Genomic DNA, 20,231 nt, shown 5'->3' with positions numbered 1-20,231 from the left:
GATTGACAGGCTTCCAATTTCAGGTCCACTCTTCCTTGGCGAAACCGTATTTAACAAGCCAACACAACAACCAGCTAACAAGTATTTGTTTCTGCCTTGGATTACTTTTTTCAAGGTCGTCATGTCAGCTACACATCACATGTAACCTGTATCACACGAAACCTCGTTTTAATGGACTCTTCACCAACAGGATTAATATGCAGTTTGGTTGTAAAACAATGTAAGTACAGTGCATATAGAAAGTCTACACCACTTTAAAAAATTTCAACTTTTGTTGCCTTATAGTCTGAAATTAAATTACATTCAATCAGACTTTTCCCACCTTTATTTATGCATCGTACCCCACAACTTCCAAGTTGAAAAACAAATTCTACAAATTTCAGAAAATTGATTAAAAATACAAATCTCGAATATTTTGATCGGATAAATGTCCACCCCCCCCCCCCCCCCCGTATAATAGCAATTGCAAATTAGCTCAGGTGGAACCAATCACCTTCAAAATCACACACCAAGTTAATTGGCCTCCACCTGTGTTGAATTGTAGTGATTCTGATTATTTTAGAATAAAATCGGCTGTTCCTTCAGGCTTCCTGTGCTGGGTAGTGCATTTCACAACAAAGACTCAACCATGAGCACCAAGGAGCTTTCAAAGGCCTCCAGGATAGAGTTGTGGAAAGGCACATATCAGGCGATGTGTATAAAAAATATTTCAAAGGCCTTCAATATCCCTTGCAGCACAGTCAAGGCAATCATTAAGAAATGGAAGGTGTATGGTACAAACAAGACCCTGTCAAAATCAGGTTGTGCCTCCAAACTGGATGACCAAGCAAGGAGGATCAGAGAGGTCATCAAGAGGCCAATGGCAACTTTGAAAGAGCTACATGCCTTTCTGGCAAAGACTGATCACTGTGTGCATGTGACAACAATATCCCAAGCACTCCACAAGTCTGGCCTACATGGTAAGGTGGCAAGAAAGAAGCCATTACTGAAAATAGCCCACCTTGAATCCTGTTTGAGGTATGCAAAAAAAATAAAAAATAAAAAAAATAAAAAATCACCCCATAGATTCTAAAGCCATGTAGTAAAAGGTTTTGTGGTCTGACAAAACCAAGATGGAACTTCTTGGCTTAAATGCAAAATGTTACATTTAGTGCAAACCCAACACAGCACATCACCCAAAGAACACCATCCCTACTGTGAAGCATGGTGGTCGCAGAATCATGTTATAGGGATGTTACTCATCGGCAGGGCTTGGGGCACTTGCCAGGATAGAAGGGAAAATGGATGGAGCAAAATACAGAAAAATCCAAGAGGAAAATCTGCTGCCCTCTGAAAGAAAGCTGAAATTGAGACGGCAATTCACCTTTCAGCATGACAACGACCCGAAGCACACAGCCAAAGCTACATTGGAGTGGCGAAGGAACAAAAAAATAAATGTCCTTGAGTGGCCCAGTCAGAGCCATGACCTAGATCCAATCGAAAAACTGTGGCATGACTTGAAGATTGCTGTCCATCAATGCCCCCCATGCAACTTGACTGAGGTTGACAAGTTTTGTACAGAATAATGGGCAAATATTACCCAATCAAGGTGTGCAAAGTTGGTAGACTATCCCAACAGACTCACAGCTGTAATTGCTACCAAAGGTGCTTCCATCAAGTATTATCTCAGGGGGATGGACACTTATCCAACCAAGATATTCTAGTTTTGTATTTTTAATAAATTTTCTGAAATTTGTAGAATTTGTTTTTCACTTGGAAGTTGTGGGTTACAATGTGTAAATAAAGGTGGAAAAAGTCTCATTTAATGCAATTTAAAGAGCAGGTTTTGGGTCGCTGATGACTTCGCGTGATTCTAAGGTTGTAATCACATTAATAATTATCGTTGGGCAATTATTTTCTTACATTTGAAACTCAAAATATACTAAAATTAACTTTTAAGTCAAAACTTTTGTCAGTGATCGAAAAACAGACCGGAATTTACCGAAGATGCTATGACGTCACGTTCTCCGAAAACTTCGTGAACATTCGGAAACAGCGTGTGAACAATGGCGAGATGCGAATCAGAGAGTGATTTCAGCGACGATGAAATTGAGTGTTTTCATTCCAATATTGCCGAGGACGAGTCGGAGGATGATGGGAATTTATACTATGGAGTTTCTGGCCCCGAGCCATATAAATTTGAGCCACTTACAAGTGCCAGAAAAGGGCCTATTTCGTGTACAAGTGGCAGGACTGACTGCCCGGCAGTTCACACTGACAGACTCCACCAGACAGATTGGTTTGTAGATTTTCATTTTCTTGTTCGATGCATAAAATAATGTAAAGTTTGATTCGTCTGTGACTTGATATAATAATTTTTAACCCTCTAGTCACTCAAGAGTCAGAAATAGAATGAATCAATAATGGACCCAAATATGTTATACAATGTAGCCTTGGCGTTGAAGTCTTTCTGACAGCTGAGCTTGACCCCAGCGAAAGTGAACAGTTAGAACAAACCCCAACTTTCAAGAGACTGTTGTGGCATATAAATACCAAAACATGTTTAGCCTCATTGGGAAATAATCTACCAAATTTAGAAAAAAAAAGTGGAAAATTGATCAATTTTTTACAATTGAAATGAAATAGGCCAATTTGCTGATGCTGTTAAAAATGTAATTTAATCAACAATAAGTTGATTTGTTGAGAAATTTTTTCATGCTTGTGTTTTTCAGAAAGTTTATTTATGTGTTTTTCCATGTACTCTTTAAGAATGGGCAATTTTCAAAATAATGAAACCTTTCACTTAATCTTCTTTAAAACAAGAAATAACAATAGTACATATGTAAATATCATGTTATTACATGTAAACTAACTGGAATAATATTTTTCTGAAAAAAAATAGAACACTGATAGTATAATTATGATTGTAAATATAAAAATTAGTGTCAATATGTCTGGAGTGTAACGCATTTGAGCGTGACATTCATAGAAGTTCCTCAAGTTAATCATTGAAAGTACATATATAGACACAGGCCACTCCTGATTTGGATGGTGTTTTTGCATAATGTGGTAAGTGATGAATAAAAATATGTATGGAAGTGATGGTCATTGTTAGTCATAGCACTGTAGGGTAAGGGGAACAATTGTACTCTCAAATAAATTTCACGCAATGTGAAACGGATTTATTTTGAAAAGAGTGCAAATTAAGGGGAATATCATATGTTAATGTTGATTTTGGAGATATTTTTTTATTTTTACTACATTTCTTGTGTCTAACTTCATATAACTTGTTTGGCTGTCATATATTTTCCTTGCACAGTGTCCTTTATAAATGCTCACTCAGTGTTGGCTGGAGTGTAACAAAATTTCAACTTTGCAGGTTGTTTATTATCCGGCTCTATACGGCAAAATGAATTGCAATTAAAACTTGAATGGAGTGAATTCTTTTTGTGAACATGCTGGACTATGCTATGTTAGATAACAGAGCTTTTGTTACCAAGTTTATTTCATCTAGTGGATTGGAATCATTGGAAAAATTTTGAAATCTGCCTAAAAATCACATCAATTTTTTTTTTTTTTGGCATGATATCGGTATATGGTTGTATATTTTGTGAGATATATATCAGCTGCTAAAATACACAGCAGAATGAGGTGTATTAATGTAATTTTACACTCAAAGCTATTGATGTTGATACAAAAAAAAATAAAAAATTAAGCAAATCCCTCAAAATGTAAACCAATTTTACTCTGAAACTATGGGTGTCAGGAACGAAAACTAAAAAAAAAAACATTTAAAAGACTAGACATATGGCTATCACAAAATCACAGTTGCATTTCATGAAAATTGTTTTCAATTTTTGACCCTTATGTCACACGAAGGCTTCATTATTTTCAAAATTGCCCGAATACATTTCAAGGTTATTCTCACTTAAACTCAACAATTGACTCTGTGACAGAGCAGTATCTGGAGAACTCGTCAACCAACAACTCATATTCACAGAGTGGTGATCAGATGTGTTTATGCCTTCATAATCCTTGGCTGTGAAATGGTCACCACAAATGACAAGCCTATCCAAAGGGTCCTCTTTACCCGTTTTCTTTGGGGGAAATTCACCCGTTTTGTTTGTACTAATCTTATCCACTGCCGGCGAATGTTTGATTCCTTCGGGAATCGGTGGGAGCGATTACCCGTTTTTCAGCCATTTTCACAAAACATGATGACACACGTACGAGGCATGATGTACAAATATCCAAATAACTTTGTTCTACAATAATTCAAAATAAAAAAGGAGAATATAGACAGGTGCAAGCTCAAAATAGCGAAAGAACGGCCCGCTGAACTGGACACTTCTTCAATGAGAGAGTGAGCGTCCGCTTTGTTTTGGAGAACGTGACGTCACCATCCATATATGGCATGCGGCTGTTTCTTTTTAACAGCCTCGAGAAATAACTTCGGAGTTAAATTTCATTAATTTACCCAATAGTTAGGCAACCACAATAGTTTGCATCGAACTATTTCATGCACATATAATCATATTGATAAATTTTCAGAACATGTTTGGTGACCCGCAACCTGCTCTTTAATTCCAGGCTATAAGGCAACAAAAGGTGAAAATTTTGAAACGGGGTGTAGACTTTATATAAGCACTGCATATCTCTGCAATTAGTTTGTACTTCACTAATAGTAATGTTGTGAACCAATTGTGTGAGCCATGCATTTGCTTAGTTATGTCCAAGATGCTTGAGAGTGTCGCTCACAGCACTGCATCCAAAGATCAAGAGTGAAGCTCTTCAGATTTTTCTTTGAAAAGTGTTATTGTTTGTATTTTGCCACAATAATCAGAGCATAAGTTCACTCCAGCCATGGCAGTTCACTTTCACTTTCACTTCTGTACTACAATCCCCATACTCTGCTACCCTATTGTAAAAATTGCCAATTACTTTCCATGCTTATCATGAATGCAAAATGGTATAAACACGAGATGCCTGTAGATGCAAACAGCTTTCTTTTGCTTTAATATCCTGAGCAATATTTAGTTTAAAAAGAGAAGGTATACAAGTAATCTGGACCATCACACCTGCGCTCAATCAACCCTACATTTCTTCAATCTATCAGTTTTATACTCAATTTCAGTCTAAGAGAGGGGAAGGGGTGAAGATAAGAAGTAGGGAAAACAGTGGTGAAAGCACAGAGGCATCACCAATATATTTTCCTCTATATATTAAATTTTATTTAAATTAATTATTTTTCCCTATTTTGTGTTTTTGCTTGAATGATTTTGTTGTATTTGTTTTTTGGGGGGCATGAAGACAGTTATAAAGTCAGGAATGAACCAACACACAGCACATTCACCTTTTAATGATTGCCTTTCACAGACATCACAATCGCAACCCGAAGAAGTAAAGGACAAAGATGGAGTCATCAGGAGGAACCTGGACAGGATTCGGGTTTCAGCCGCTACTCCACAACCCTCAAACCCATCCAGGCGCAGCTAAGTGAACCTTACAGAAAAAATTCTGCAAGAATTCACTTCTCCTTCGAGAGATAGATAACAATGTCAAAGGTGCTTTAGCACTCACAGCACTGGATGCACCTTTGACAGCGTTATCGCAGTGTTTTAAAATGCCAACTAATATCCATTCTTCCATGCTTCTAAGTACCTATCTAAATCCAGTTTTAAACAATCTAAGATTTCTGCTGTGAAATGCACTGTCATGGTCTGTAAATTCTAATCCCTACCGCTCCCTCCTCCTATCCCCCCCCCCACTCCCAACCTCCTTTCCCACAATCATCAATTAAATTATTGACCTTCCCCTTCTGTTGCGAAGCTCTTCTATGAGCATCAACCTCTGTTTTAGTGAAAAAATAATAATTGACTGAGCTCAAGGCAAATAAATCTAGAACCAAAAAAGGAATAATTTAAAATATTGATTAAAAATGATTAATAAAAATGTGAAGCAATTATAAATTTAAAATGTTAAGCAAGCACATGATAAAAAAAAGCAAATGGTTAGAAAGCATGAACAGGCAAAAGGCACTGTAAAATTCTAACAACTAAACATTAGTGATTGTGTTAAATAATTAACACCAGAACATAATAGGACCCCCAAATCCAAACACACCTCCATCATACTGATGACTACGAGTGCCCTTGCAAGAGCCCACCTTTTCAACTGAGCAGTGCCTTTGATTTCATCCACACTCTCCCCCTTGCAGCTCTCAAAGTGTTGGATAATACAATGCACAGACCCCGACTTAACAACTGCCAAAGATGGAGAAGGTGGAGAGAAGGGCAAAAAGGTTCAGGTTGTATTCAGGAACACCTGGCAAACATAGTGGGCTTCCAAGACAGATTGTTCAGCGTTTTAAAATGCCAATTCTTCAAATATTAAAAGGAAAGCACAACTGCACGTGTCAGGTGCTGATGGGGAAAAGTGGAGTTAAAATTAATGCTATCATTAATAAAATGCATGATTAGAGCTCAACAAAAAGACAAAAGCAAAGCGATTCCAGTTCAAAAATACAGAATTACAAAAAGGGATATGAATAAATAAATAAATAAAACATAAGAAAAATGAGAACGGCACTCGTCGAGTGTATAGTCTTGCTTCACATGTTTATTCTAAACAAAAATACCATTGTTAAGTGAATACGCTACTATTGTGGCAATATACCGATACCATCCATGCACCCTATGATGTCACATAGTTTCTTGGTATGGGTTGAGGAGTCCCTCCTTTGTTTAAAGTTCCACATCGATCGGATAAGCGGTTGCAGAGAAAAACATTTTGAAAGTGAAAATATATAGATGCAGACACGCACGCACGCACAGCAATAATCTCGCATCCCCTTTGAGGCGAGACTAAATCATCTAAGTTTGAAGACGGCCCACATGAGGTCACATGCCCCAACTCACCTGGAGAAATGGGAACAGAAGAGATCGTCTTGCTTTCAAGGTCTGCACCCATGCACAGAAGAAAAGAAAAAAAAAGATGAGAACACATTTCACCGATTTATCGGGAGGTTTCTGATTTATAAAGTCCACCTTGTTAAAATTGGCCAGGAAACAATGGAAGCTGGGCATGAATTTGTGAGCCCATAAAAGGTTAGCTTCAATACAAGGCTTGCAAAGATAGCGAGACACGCCACTTGGATTCATATTGGCCGAGTGTGTGGGGAAAATTCAGAAGAACTCAAGTGGCCTTCATTACGAACCTGTTTTGTGTCCATCTCCAGTAGCCCCGGAATCCTGTTCCAACTTGATGACTGAAACAAATGAAAGACTATTTGGAGAAGAGATTGGATATAACGAACTATGTATGACTGAACACAGTTCACATATATTTATAGGGGTCACACTGAATTTTATATTCTTGTGTGGTCTGCCATGCCACCGAAACAGATTTTTTTTGTGGCCAGCCAGAATTTTTGGTGGCCCTCCCGTACACTACCGGTCAAAAGTTTTAGAACACCCCCATTTTTCCAGTTTTTACTGAAATTTAAGCAGTTTAATGTTTCCATGTACTCTGAAATTAAAGCAAGGAACAAATAAACAATTGCAGATAAAAAAGAAATCATGGAATCGTTTTGTTGAACAAAATTTAATCTAAATTTTTGACTCATCAAAGTAGCCACCTTTTGCAGATATAACAGCCAAACATACTCGTGGCATTCTTTCGACATGAGGAATGTGGTTATTATTATTGGACAGGTACGATTGTGGAGGAAGGAAAGTTCTTCCCAACACTGTTGCAGAAGTTCCCACAAATGTGTTGGACTTGTAGGTTGCTTTGCTTTCACGCTTCTGTCCAGTTCATCCCAAACCAGCTCGATGGGGTTTAAGTTTGGAGACCGTGCTGGCCATTCCATGATTTGAAGCCGACAGTCTTGTTCTTTTCTTTTAAGGTAGTTCTGACAAAGCCTGGAGGTATGTTTTGGGTCGTTATCTTGCTGTAGGATGAACCCATGACCAACTACGTATAGACCAGAGAGGATTGCATGGCGTTGCAAAATGCTGTGGTAGCCCTTTTGGTTCAGGGTGCCAGTCACTCTGTGCATGTCGCCAACTCTGGATCCAGCAAAAGAGCCCCAGATCATCACGGTCCCTCCTCCATGTTTGGCAGTTGGTGTCACACACTGAGGAACCATCCTTACGCCTACTCGATGGCGTACAAAAACCCTGCGTGATGGACCGAAGATTTCAAATTTGGATTCATCGGTCCATAAGACCTTCTTCCAGTTTTCCGTAGTCTGCTAGCGGTGCTTCATGGCCCAGGCAAGCCTCTTTTTATTATTTTTCCATCTTAGCAATGACTTTCTTACTGCCACTCGACCTGTCAAACCTGCAGCTCAAAGTCTTCTCTTCACAGTTAAAACCGAGACTTCCTTACTTCAACCAGTGTTAAGCTGTGCTTGAAGCTGCTGTCCTGTGAGCCACCTATCACGCAAGCTTTTGACTCTGAGAAACTTGTCTTCTGATTGTGTTGTGGCTTTGGGTCTGTCAGACTTCTTCCTGTCAGTTTCCTCCAGCTTCCAAGTGCCTTTTGATGGTGTTAGTACAACTGTGCTCACTGACACCTTGGCTTTTTTTTACAATTTCTCTAAAGGAAATACCGACACTTTTAAGGGTTATAATGGTCTGCCTGTCTTCCTTTGTGAATTGTCTTTTTCTCGTCATTATGATAGCAATGTACTACTTCCTGCAGTGCAATATTGTCCAAATAATGCTTCAAAGGGTGGAGCAACACAGTCTGTTCCAACACTGCTTTTATACAGACAGAGAGTTTGTAACTAATCAACAAAAGTTGGGACACTTGTAGGAATTGTTTGCATCAACTTTCAAGGCTTAATTTGCTTCCATTGCCGCAGAACAGCTGCAGTTACTAACCCGTTACTTGTTCCCTGAAAAGAGCCTTCTTTTTAACAACTCTGAAATTTACATTATTTTTCAGTTTTTGGTAAGATAAACTTTTTTTTTAACCTCTGGCAGTTTACCGCTTAGTTTTATACCATTTCAGGTTATTCACTGGACTGGAACTGATTAAATTTCAGTAAAAACTGAAAGAATGGGGGTGTTCAAAAACTTTTGACCAGTAGTATATATTATTTGCTGGTGAATCAAAGTTCATAAAAATCAGTATCCACGTTTAAATGACTATTTCTCACGACACCTACCGATTAAATTTCAGTGCTTTTCATTCGAGCAACCTAGCAACTCGTAATCACACACATTTACCGGTGTAATACACATTTTGCTTCCTTCCCCCCTCTATTTTCCTCATATCGTCCGACCGACAAACCTTGCAGAACATCACTTCCAAATCTTCCTCGTGATTAAGCCACATAAACTCTCTCTCGCTCCCATTCTGGTAGATGTTGTTGCGGGCCAGGTATCGGCTGCGAGCACGACCACTAGGTGGAACAGTAGGGTCGGCTCTACCGAACACCCGGAATCTAGATCGTACCTGTCGGAAAACTCCGAGGGTACGGGTCCCTTACCGGACCGTGAATCGTCAATAATTCCACCACGTGGTACAGGGTTATTTGCCAACCTTCAAAATACCTAGACCCACGGGGCGAGCTACCGAGTATTCACACCCTCGACGACACTCGTACAGTACGAGCCGTATGCGCGCTCGACCCACGCGTGACCCGAGCGGATGGTCACCGAGCTTCCGTGGGTTCCAAATGCATACCCCTACGGCAACAACGGCCTTCTTTAATTCTCCCAACATGCACCACATTAAACAAATAAAAGAACCACAAAAACGAGTTCATACATTTAACACATGGATTTATTTATAATGGGGGGAAGGGGGGAGCATGCAAGGAGCAGAGTTATCCGACTATAAGGAAATGCAATGTACAACGAGCAAGCACTTAACAATTTACTACTCAAAGACGGGCCCACCGATAGACACACACACACACAGATACCCAGAAGGACATGGACCTGTCCGCCTCGTGTGGTTTGGCTGACACGAGCGAACCAGGCCAGCGTCGAGATGCGGTCCGAAGAACCAGGTGCCAGCGACGGGACGAGCAGAGCCCAGAACACGCGCTCGAGGAAACGGCCTGAAGAACCAGGCGCCAGCGAGAGCGATCAAAGTCCAGAGCTCCGATCAGCGCTCGTCCCAACAACCAAAACTCTCTCATGTATCCCAAACTGTCGAGAAGGCAGGATGTTTCTCTGCCACTTCTCAAAGTCTTTGAGTTGAACGTCAAAGCGAGGGCTGATAACTCCACACTTGTTCAACCTGTCCGTCAGATTGACCACCCTTGCCTGCTCGATGGTCATCAACTATCTCAAAACTCTCTTCTTTTTCCGGCAGATCCGCCGCACTTATCCTCGGCTCTCCTTTCCTTTCTTTCTCTCCCGCACCATCCGTTCAGGCGTGGTCCTCTCTCATTGGCTGCCCGATGGCAATCTGGCTCGCACCCTCCGATTGGCTGAGAGGGGCGCCATTCCCGTATTGGGAGCGAAATCCAAGATGCCAATGCCCCAAAGAAACCCCTCCTGGCACATTGGACTCCGCCCACGTACGTGCCGACACGCACGTAGGCCATGGCGTCGGAGTGAGGAAGTGAGGTGAAGGTGAGGGTGATGTTGCTGTTGTTGTAGTTATAGTTGATTTAAAATAAAAGAAAACCCTGACGATCAAAATAACCCCGCAGCGCATGAACATTTAATTACCCATTAAACAAGGGAAAGGGAGCTATCTATCCACATTTACTAATCAAAATAACTGAGCTGTAGGACCTCTATGTTGAGTGCTCATGGCTTCCAGATTCGTAACAATACTTCCTCATCCTTTTCCCAACTTCGTATTCCTTTTCGACCAGCTTCCTTTCTTCTGCTTGTTTATTTTTCGGATCCGATAAGTTTTGTAAATAACGCCGCATGATGGAAAACCGAAGTGCATGTCTTCTCCAAGATGAAGTGTCAGCACTATGTCATCATTGGAGCACCACCACGTGATCAGTGGAGCAGCACCATGTGATCAAATGGGTTATTCCAGTCTCTCCTAAAATTAGACAGCCAATCATCAGAAGTCACGCACTTCACACTGATCTCTGCCACTATATTGCTATACATTTGGGCATTGCACAATCGCATGCCTGTTTTCGATCATTCCAGCATGCGGCTAATGATGTGATGCGTGCATATTGCAAGCTCACGGCCCTGCTTCTACATCCAAAGGCGGCATTAGGGGCATAAAAACCAAGCTCGGTCTAGCTCATGTGCTGGGGTGTGTTACATTAGCAATCAGCTTGTAGAGTGTTTGGTGAAGCAAGCACTTCAACGAAACTGTTGATAAGGTATGGCTGGCTTGGCAAGCGGTAGCAAGTCGATTGGTAATGGGACACCCCTGGATCAGATTTTTCGTAAGTTTATGTTAACGGCTGGCAGTGTCGGGTGAGATTAGGGGTTTACCATTATTCTAATCACATAAAATAACTTCAAATATATCTCCGGGAGTGATCGGGGGTGGGGGGAGATCACGTTAGTGACAAGGTGACAAGAATGGCTTGTTCTTGTCACCTTTCCAACTCAATTTTTATTTATGCCAATTATTGTACTATTATTTTTTGTTAAAATTATTATTTTGCAATAAGGTACTGTAATGTTAATATTATTATTATGCTATCATTATTCTTGTTATTACTTTTTCCATTTGAAGTGCCCTTAGAAAAATGCATTAAAATAATAATAAAGTAGGACGACGCTCAAGCTGCTACATATTATACACCTTCCCAAGGTGGAAATAAGCAATAAAACATGGGAATTCCTCTGGATTTTTTGCAGTCAAGTGAAGTCTAAAGCAACATCGGCAAAGCGAGTGGGAAAATAATATGGCGTCCTTTTACTCGTGATGCAATTGAGGGTTCTGAAGCATCACTCATAATACCCTCTCCCACCACAACCGGAAGCGGTGCTACACGATACACATTTACGAAGATAAGTTGGGTCATCCCACCTTTGGAACTCCAGGTGTGGGGGGGGGGGTAAATAAAGTCATTACAGCCTTTGCTGTATGACCCATAGCCCCCTTGGCAAGTTTAGTTGGTTGCGATTGCATCATGATAAGTAACAACCGAACACATTGACCAAGAAGATATATCAAAGATTTTGCCAAAAATGGCAACACCTAGGACAAAGGTTTTGGTGGCTCGATGGGGGTTTTGGTGGCATTTGGCACCTGGCCCACCACTTATTTTGAACCCTGATTTAATAAGCTGACCTTGCTGCTGAAGCTCCCTTTAACCTGGAGAAACTAGAACGGTACTCAGTGGAGAGCATACCTCCACCAGGCTAAACAGTTTACATTTTGTATCCCACTAATAGGCCGGACCTGCATCCGTACCTGAACCAAAATCTAATCAGCTTGTTCTTGTCACCAAACCAATTCGTACACAACATTTTGAAATATCATCCTTTATATTGTTTTGGCTCCATTTCTCAATGGTAAGGAATCACTTTTTAAACAAGGACAAATGTGTTCAAGAGCAGCGTCCTAAAGGTTTTGTCGGCTAACAAAAAAAAAACAAAAAAAAACAACTTCCGATATTTCGTCACGTGCCTTGATTAAGCCAATAGCGAGACCCGTCATAATGTATTTACGTATTGTAGTGTGTTTACGAAATAAATAATGTATTTACGAAATTACAATACAATAAATGGAATAATCTTTAAATAGTAACCTGAACTTTTCGAAACTTTAAAGCAAATGTCCGAATATATTTAAAAGTTCATGATAGACGCTCTCAAAAGGCACCGTCAATGCGAGGATGTGTACATGTGATTAGTATTTAAGGAGATCCGGATCTTGTATATACAAGAGCCGAGTCCTTAAGGTTAAGGTTTTGTCTTCAGAACAACAACAACAACAACAACAACAACAACAACGCCGAGCTCTCTATGAGCAGCGTTCGCTACGCGAGACGCTGCTAAAAATTGAAAAATTCTCGGATCCGGATCCAGATTCAAATCTTCACCAAAATCTAATTAATTCGTCCTTGTCGTGCACTCAACCTGTCCACAACTTTTTGAGATACCCTGCTCAGAGATGGACAAACAAGCAAACAGACAAATACACAGGGTTGAAAACATAACCTCTATCCACTTTTGGCGGTGGAGAAAACGACATCATTCTCACATCTTAACAGCTCAAACATCTATAATTTAGAGTATGTAAAATATTGATGTAAAGAAATCGCTCAAATCGCTGACCACGACTCACCTTTACCATGCTTCCTCAATTCTTTGAAAAGTCCCTTTTGCTTCTCCTTCACAGGCTCCTTCTCCAAGCTCCTCTTGGTCTGAAGGGAATCATGATTTGAGCATTACAACTTCTCCCATGCACAACCAACTAATGATGTCAAGCACTAATGCAAAGTGCACGAAAAAAATAAATAAAAATACATTGATCAACTCCAATCAGCAACTTGTCGAACAGATTATGATGTCAGACTAGCCCACGATTTTAACTAAAAGAGACTACATGAGCCCCGTTTGCAGCGGTACATCTTCTACCTTTTTCCAGAAGGGAATCTTGATTCGGTCTCGATCGAGAAAGCTGCTCAGGCGCTCGGCTGGACCAAGGCTGCTTCCCCTTGTTAACGAGCTAGATGAGTGTCGCAAGTCGTGAATTTTGATCCCGTGACTCTTGAGATATGTTGTCAGCACATCCAACATCTGTGCCCTGCACACGCATACTTATACCTCACAAATTTCCTTCCTCCACAATCGTACCTGTCCAATAATAATAACCACATTCCTCATTTTATGGCAGGCTACCCCTGCTGCAAGTTTCCACTCAAAAGAAATCGAAATTCAAAGGATGAATGTTTGTCGAATAGTAAAACCACTGTAATGTTTCACACATGAACCGATTTAGTTTTGATGTAAAATCAAAAAAAAAATTGAAAAAATGTAACTTTAATGACTTACCCATTCACCTCTTGCAAGCAACGCCTGTTAAAACGAAAAATAAGTTACATAATCACAAATTTATAACAAACAGTCTGATCGTCCAATCAACAACATTAATTGCTTAACCTGTGGACTTCATGAAACTTCTCTTCAGCAAGACGACGCTCCTTCAATTGAACCAAACCTGATGGCATAAACTCAGATGGAGGGTCGTGATATATTCCACTCAGACCCTGAGTCCTGATTTCCCTACAAAGACACACGATAGGGAAAGAAAAGGAAAGCATTTCGAGACCAATTCAAAATGTTACATGTGTGATAAAATTTTACAATGTTTGGTTGCCATAAGATCCAAAATCAAGTCCTGTTGGACCCCGCTATTCACAGATTCGCTATTCGCGGAACCGGTGTATTCACGGGTCATGAAGTGTGACCTGCTTCGACATTCGCATTTTGTATTCATGTATTTGTTGGTTTATTTTACACTTCAGGCGTGGTCTCCTTTATCCACCTGGGAAATTGCAAATCAGCCAACATCACAGAATTACATAAATAATATGCAAAAACTGATCCCCTAAACTTCAGCCCAATTAGCTTACTGTACTTCCAATCATCAGCAAGGTCATGGAATCCATCATCACAGTTGACATAAAATCATTCCTTTCTTTATGTTGACATAAAATCTCAGATCATCAATTCAGATTCAGACCGAGTCACTCAACATTGGACATGCTGCTTCAACTCTCCCAACAATGGTGGAGGGCCTCAATATCAGACATGAGATCAGGGCAGTCTCTCTGGATATATCTCAAGCTTTATATACATTCTGGCATCCTGCCTCGCTCTCCAAAAACTGTCTGCCTCTGGAATCCAAAGCCAGCTTCACTCTTGGGTGACCGACTTCCTCCATTCTCGAAGGCAATGTGTGGCTCTCAATGGAACCCTTTCATCTCCTCTCCCTGTCAAGGCTATGCCTGGTGTTGGCTTAATGGTTAGTGTGGCGGGCTTTGGATGCTAGGGTCCTGAGTTCAAATCCCGCTCAGCTGTTGAAGTAATACCAGGTGGGGTTAACTCGGCCTGTCATCCTTCCGAGGTCGGCAAAATGAGTGCCAGCATGCTGGTATACTGCATCGGAGTGGCGACCCGTCCAGAATTGTGCCCAATAGCCAAGGAGACTGCTTCCGCAGCACCAACGCTCTGCACAGAGTATGGTCCTAATCTCCTCCTCCTCTTCCTACCTGCCCACCATGTTTTGTCCGAATTGGTCAAAACTTTTTGAGATATCGTGCGATATATCATTTTGGCCCTATCCCTCAATTGTGAAGAATCACATAAATAGAAGTATCTGGATCCGGATCTTGTTCTTCACTAAAATCTAATTAATTTGTCCTTGTCAAATACCAAACAAGTTAGAGCCTAAATTAGGCTTGGGCGATTCGTAAGAATGAGAATAGATTCCAATTCTAAACTGCAGTCTCGATTCTGAAAGCAATCGATTCTGATTCTTCACCAAAAACGAACCAATCTGTCCTTGTCACACACCCAACCTGCTCAACTAGTTTCGGCCGAATCAGTTTATAACTTTTTGAGATATCCTGCACACAGACAAGCAGGGGTGAAAAACATAACCTCCGTCTATCTTCGGTGGCTGAGTGAATAAAGAGAAATAACTTCAGCGTAAAATTTATGTTCACGAGTAACTAAAATCAGTGGCATTATTTATATTAATATAAATCATTCCAAAGAAGTAAAAGTTGCTTCAAATTAATCCAAACCTCTGGGAAAGTTGTAATATTTTAAATTAGATCAGAAAAAAAAATGAACCCGATTTACCTGGGTGGTGCACAAGTTATCATTTTTGTTGTTGTCCACCACAACCGATGAAAAAGTACAAAATATATATCACGTAATATGCTGATAAACAAGGAGTGCGAGAAACATTGGTTTCATACCGAAATTTCTCCAGCTGCTTTTCCACCTTTTCCGTTGCTGCTTTGTGGGCCTTTTTCATCAAGGATTCTGCGGTCGGATAATAGTGAGTATTGTCGTTTGTGGGATAATCGGCATTATAAACCATTAACAATGCATTCACAGTGGCTTCAATTTGAAATAAACCGTTTCACCTCCTGAAGACTTGGAAAGATCCTCCGTGAGAAACTTCAGAGGCTGTAAGCACAACAGACGAGTCGTAGTAAAACACTGGCAGTACATCCGACGAATCGCGATAAAATAGACTTGCTTCGAAGCTACATTCGCAATTCGTTCAACAAGGCAGGAGCTCCAGGCATCACTGGAGAGGTGAGCACAGTAACTTCGTGCAATTCCAAAACTGCAAATGATCAGGGCGGAATTGGACGTGCAATATTATTTGTCATACTCACAGCGTTTGAGCTAAAGTAGAACTGTGTAAGGATGGCAGAAAGATGCTTCGAACTCTTGTCCTTTGAACACTTCAAACCAAACCTGTGCATCAAATACAGCTGCGGAAGGAAGGAGGTAAATTCCAGAATGAACAGACAATCGATTACTGTGGTGCATTGACATTTTGCTGCAATCAATTATTTCCCCTTTCTTACCATATTCAAAGAAGAAATATTTAAAGTCTCTTACAAAAATAGCAACTGTATTAAAAAGAAAGCAAGTCAACAGACAAAATGCTTTGACACTGCAAAGCATAAAATAACATTTAAACCTTAAAAACCACACGACCACGCTTTGTCTCTGGTGTTCTGCCCGAAGGCAGATTCGGTGCTGCCAAAGCAGCCCGATGACGAGGATTACACTGGGTGGTTTGCTTTGCCTTCCCAGGAGAGGTCAAGGGAGGAATTTGGAATTTAGCCAGGGTGCCAGCAATAGTTCGCCTCCTCTTTGCGAAGGACACCTTGGTATCTTTAATGTCCACCAATGAATGCCAGCAGATGGGATGCCCAGTTATAGCCCATCTGAGGAACAGGACACACATCTATCGAGGAACAGCACACAAATTGTTCAATCAAGCACACACATACACACACCTCTGCTCCACAACAAGTGTCATCATGTGAATAGTTCCAAAACTCTGCCGTGTCATCCTTGATAGCCGAGCGGTGATTGCCTGAGGTTTGAAAACGCACTCAGGAGATTTTATTATATTTTTTTTTTTTACACACCTTTCAGCTCCTCTATTTCCAAATTGCTCAACGGCAGGAAATTTGGCATCTCAAAGATTTAACGCGATAATTTTAATAATGATGAATCAGAGAATTTTGAGAGTTTCACCCGAAGTGTGTTAATCGCAGTGCTGTGCACGTGAGACCTTGAGAAACATGGCGGAGACATAGGAAAGAGAAGGCAGAAGGTGTAAGACCAGAGAGGAGGTGGTAACCAGTCTGCAATGCGGGAGAAGCAGGCCTAGGATTTAGCTTCTTCATGGAATACTCCAATGATGTTGAGGACTTTTGACTCCATGGCATAAGCGTCTGAAAGGTGTGAGGCAGGAGAATCATCGCAAAATGAAGTGCACGACTCAATGGAGCTGCAGATGAAGGCTATGTTAAAACGTTCGGATTTGCAAAGGAAATACTAGGCAGGATGAAGGAAGTCCAGTTGGAAGCTGGCTTTGGCGGCTAAATTTCAACTATGGTATACCCACGAAAGATCATGCCTGAAAGTGAGGCCAAAAAGTTTGAGGGATTCAACTTCTTTGAGAGGTTTGTCAAGGAAGAATATGGGATGTTTCGGAGGGGCAGAGTGAGAAAGTGATTTTTGCCTCAGTGGAAAGACATTTTACAAATGTTGGACCAGATAATGATTCCATCAAGGTGTGCAAAGTAAGAAGAAGCTGCTGCGTACCTATCTGAAGGATGAAGTTGAGGGTGCAATTGTCAGTAAAGAGATAAGGATTTTCCAGAGAATCAGAAATGTTGTTGATGAACATGAGGAACAGGACTGGGCCAAAGACACTGCCTTGGGGCATTTCAGGCTCAACAAGGAGAGGAGATGATGGTGTGCCATTGGAGAGGCACATGTCAAATACCAGAGTGGAAGGAGCCAGCAAGCCATGAGAAGAATGGGCCTCGAATGCCGTTGGGTGAGAACTTGGAATGAGGGATGGAGTGCCAGCCTGCGTCAAATGGTTGACATCTGTCCAGAGAGACTGCCCTGTTCTCATCTGAGATTCAGGACCTCCATCCATTACTAGTGTCACATGGATAGCAACCTCCTGACAATAATTAACCACAATGGAGTTGGTTGCCTAACACTGAAGATGAAGCTTCCAGGATAGCAGAACTACCAGTGTTTTACACGGGACCATGCACAAGGGTTACCATAGGTCCGTTTTCTGGCAGGGCTTAATAGCACGCTGGATATGAAGCAGGATTACTTTAAATCCAATCCCCGAGATACCAAATGACCCCAAACATCAGTGTGCCAAAAATGGTGGCAAAAGAGGCACTCCGCTCTGAAGAAATAAATAATTTATTACATACAAGACACAGCAGAATCCATACAACAGCAGAAATGGATACAAAGGAACTATACACAAAACCAACCACCACCCCCCCTCCCCAACCCCATTGTGCCAATATTCATTCACAATCATTCAAGTACTCAAACTGGCCAAGGAAGAGGGGAAACCACAGGGTTGAGAACTCCAGGTTGATGAACTTGTGCGATGGCAGCAGGAGTCAGAGAGTGGATAGCATGGAGCTATCCCCAGAGATATGGGAGGGAAATGTACCTTATCGCAGTCTTGTGTAGCCTCACCCGGCCCGGCATAGTAGAACAAAGGATGGGACACTTTACCCTAATCATTCAACATCAGACAACATTTGTCTCCTCCCAATCAATGGTGGACACACACACACACACACACACACACACACACACACACACACGCACGCACGCACGCACACACACACACACACACACACACACACACACACACACACACACACACACACACACACACACACACACACGCCTAAACCTAACTGCTGCTCCTTTCCCCAAACCTGTAACACAAGGGAAGTAGCAGCAGTATATCCAGGGTGGAGTCACCGGGTTAGCAATGAAGCTGATGGTCCGTGATCAGGTCATTGGAGAAAAGGATGAATTTGATCTCCACTGCGATGATCGATTCCATGACTGTACTTTGATTATAATTGGAAACAAGAAGCGAATACTTCGATACCGCGCGGCTGGGGGCAGTAAAAGTCCAGGTTAAGATTGATGAAACAATTTTGCAGTTATAAAATTTAAATGCAGACAAGGTGAATTAGCATGCATGATGGGAAGAGTTGTGACGTTGGACAAATTTCTATTTATAGCCCTCAGATCAAAGGGACGTATGCAGCCATATGTGTGACAGGAGACGTGACAGAAGACACAGGACAGAATAGCCAATTATATAACAGCGCGATGTCACCGCGCTATCAAAAAAAGTTCGTACGTGCAAAAAACAAAGAAAAAACAATGAAGAACGACAGTTACAACGCTGCGCGTCAACAACTAATGGAACAGGAAGATTATCACTTCCTGCTCAGAAAATCAACTTCCGGCGTCACACAGAAAACAATTCAGCACAAAAAATGTCGCTCTTCCGCATTAACCCCGCCCACAATTCACCCGGCAATCTCCACCCACAATCCACCCGGCAATCTCCACCCACAATCCACCAGGCAATCCTCGCCCACAATTCACCTGGCAATCCTCACCCACAATTCACCCGCAATCTCCGCCCACAATCTCCGCCCACAATCCACCCGGCAATCTCCGCCCACAATCTCCGCCCACAATCCACCTGGCAATCTCCGCCCACAAACCACCCGGCAATCTCCGCCCACAATCTCCGCCCACAAACCACCTGGCAATCTCCGCCCACAATCTCCGCCCACAATCTCCGCCCACAAACCACCCGGCAATCTCCGCCCACAAACCACCCGGCAGTCCTCGCCCACAATTCACCCGGCAATCTCCGCCCACAATCCACCAGGCAATCTCCGCCCACAATACACCCGGCAATCCCCGCCCACAATACACCCGGCAATCTCCACCCACAAACCACCCGGCAATCTCCGCCCACAATCCACCAGGCAATCTCCGCCCACAATCCACCCGGCAATCCCCGCCCACAATCCACCCGGCAATCTTCGCCCACAATTCACCTGGCAATCTCCGCCCACATCACACCCAACAATAAGTGTGACAGAAGACACAGGACAGAATAGCCAATCATACAACAGCGCGATGTCGCCGCGCTGTAATAAGCCTATTGAGGTAAGAGGATCTTTTTATGCATTCTTTTTTGTAATGCATTGATGATGGCTGACATCCAGG

At 41.8% G+C, this 20,231-nt stretch overlaps 1 protein-coding gene across 1 annotated transcript in view; it reads right to left on the bottom strand.

Moving 5' to 3' along the window:
- LOC147030134 (uncharacterized) overlaps positions 1-20,231 on the bottom strand; it is a 137,467-nt gene that overhangs the window by 93,968 nt on the left and 23,268 nt on the right. The window contains exons 10-19 of the mRNA XM_085872165.1: positions 16,295-16,393; positions 16,037-16,079; positions 15,866-15,932; positions 14,040-14,162; positions 13,932-13,955; positions 13,515-13,683; positions 13,222-13,300; positions 7,196-7,246; positions 6,897-6,938; positions 6,146-6,242 (exon numbers count right to left, since the gene is read on the bottom strand). Of these exons, the coding sequence (XP_085728291.1) occupies positions 6,146-6,242; positions 6,897-6,938; positions 7,196-7,246; positions 13,222-13,300; positions 13,515-13,683; positions 13,932-13,955; positions 14,040-14,162; positions 15,866-15,932; positions 16,037-16,079; positions 16,295-16,393 (794 nt within the window). The remainder of the gene's footprint in view (positions 1-6,145; positions 6,243-6,896; positions 6,939-7,195; positions 7,247-13,221; positions 13,301-13,514; positions 13,684-13,931; positions 13,956-14,039; positions 14,163-15,865; positions 15,933-16,036; positions 16,080-16,294; positions 16,394-20,231) is intronic.

This window comes from Eptatretus burgeri, chromosome 3 (genome assembly GCF_056783735.1).
Source record: "Eptatretus burgeri isolate ZD-2024b chromosome 3, Ebu_testis_v1, whole genome shotgun sequence".
Classification (NCBI taxonomy): domain Eukaryota; kingdom Metazoa; phylum Chordata; class Myxini; order Myxiniformes; family Myxinidae; genus Eptatretus; species Eptatretus burgeri.
The sequence above is the reverse complement of the archived record's forward strand: the minus strand, read 5'-3'. Positions and strand labels throughout refer to the sequence as shown.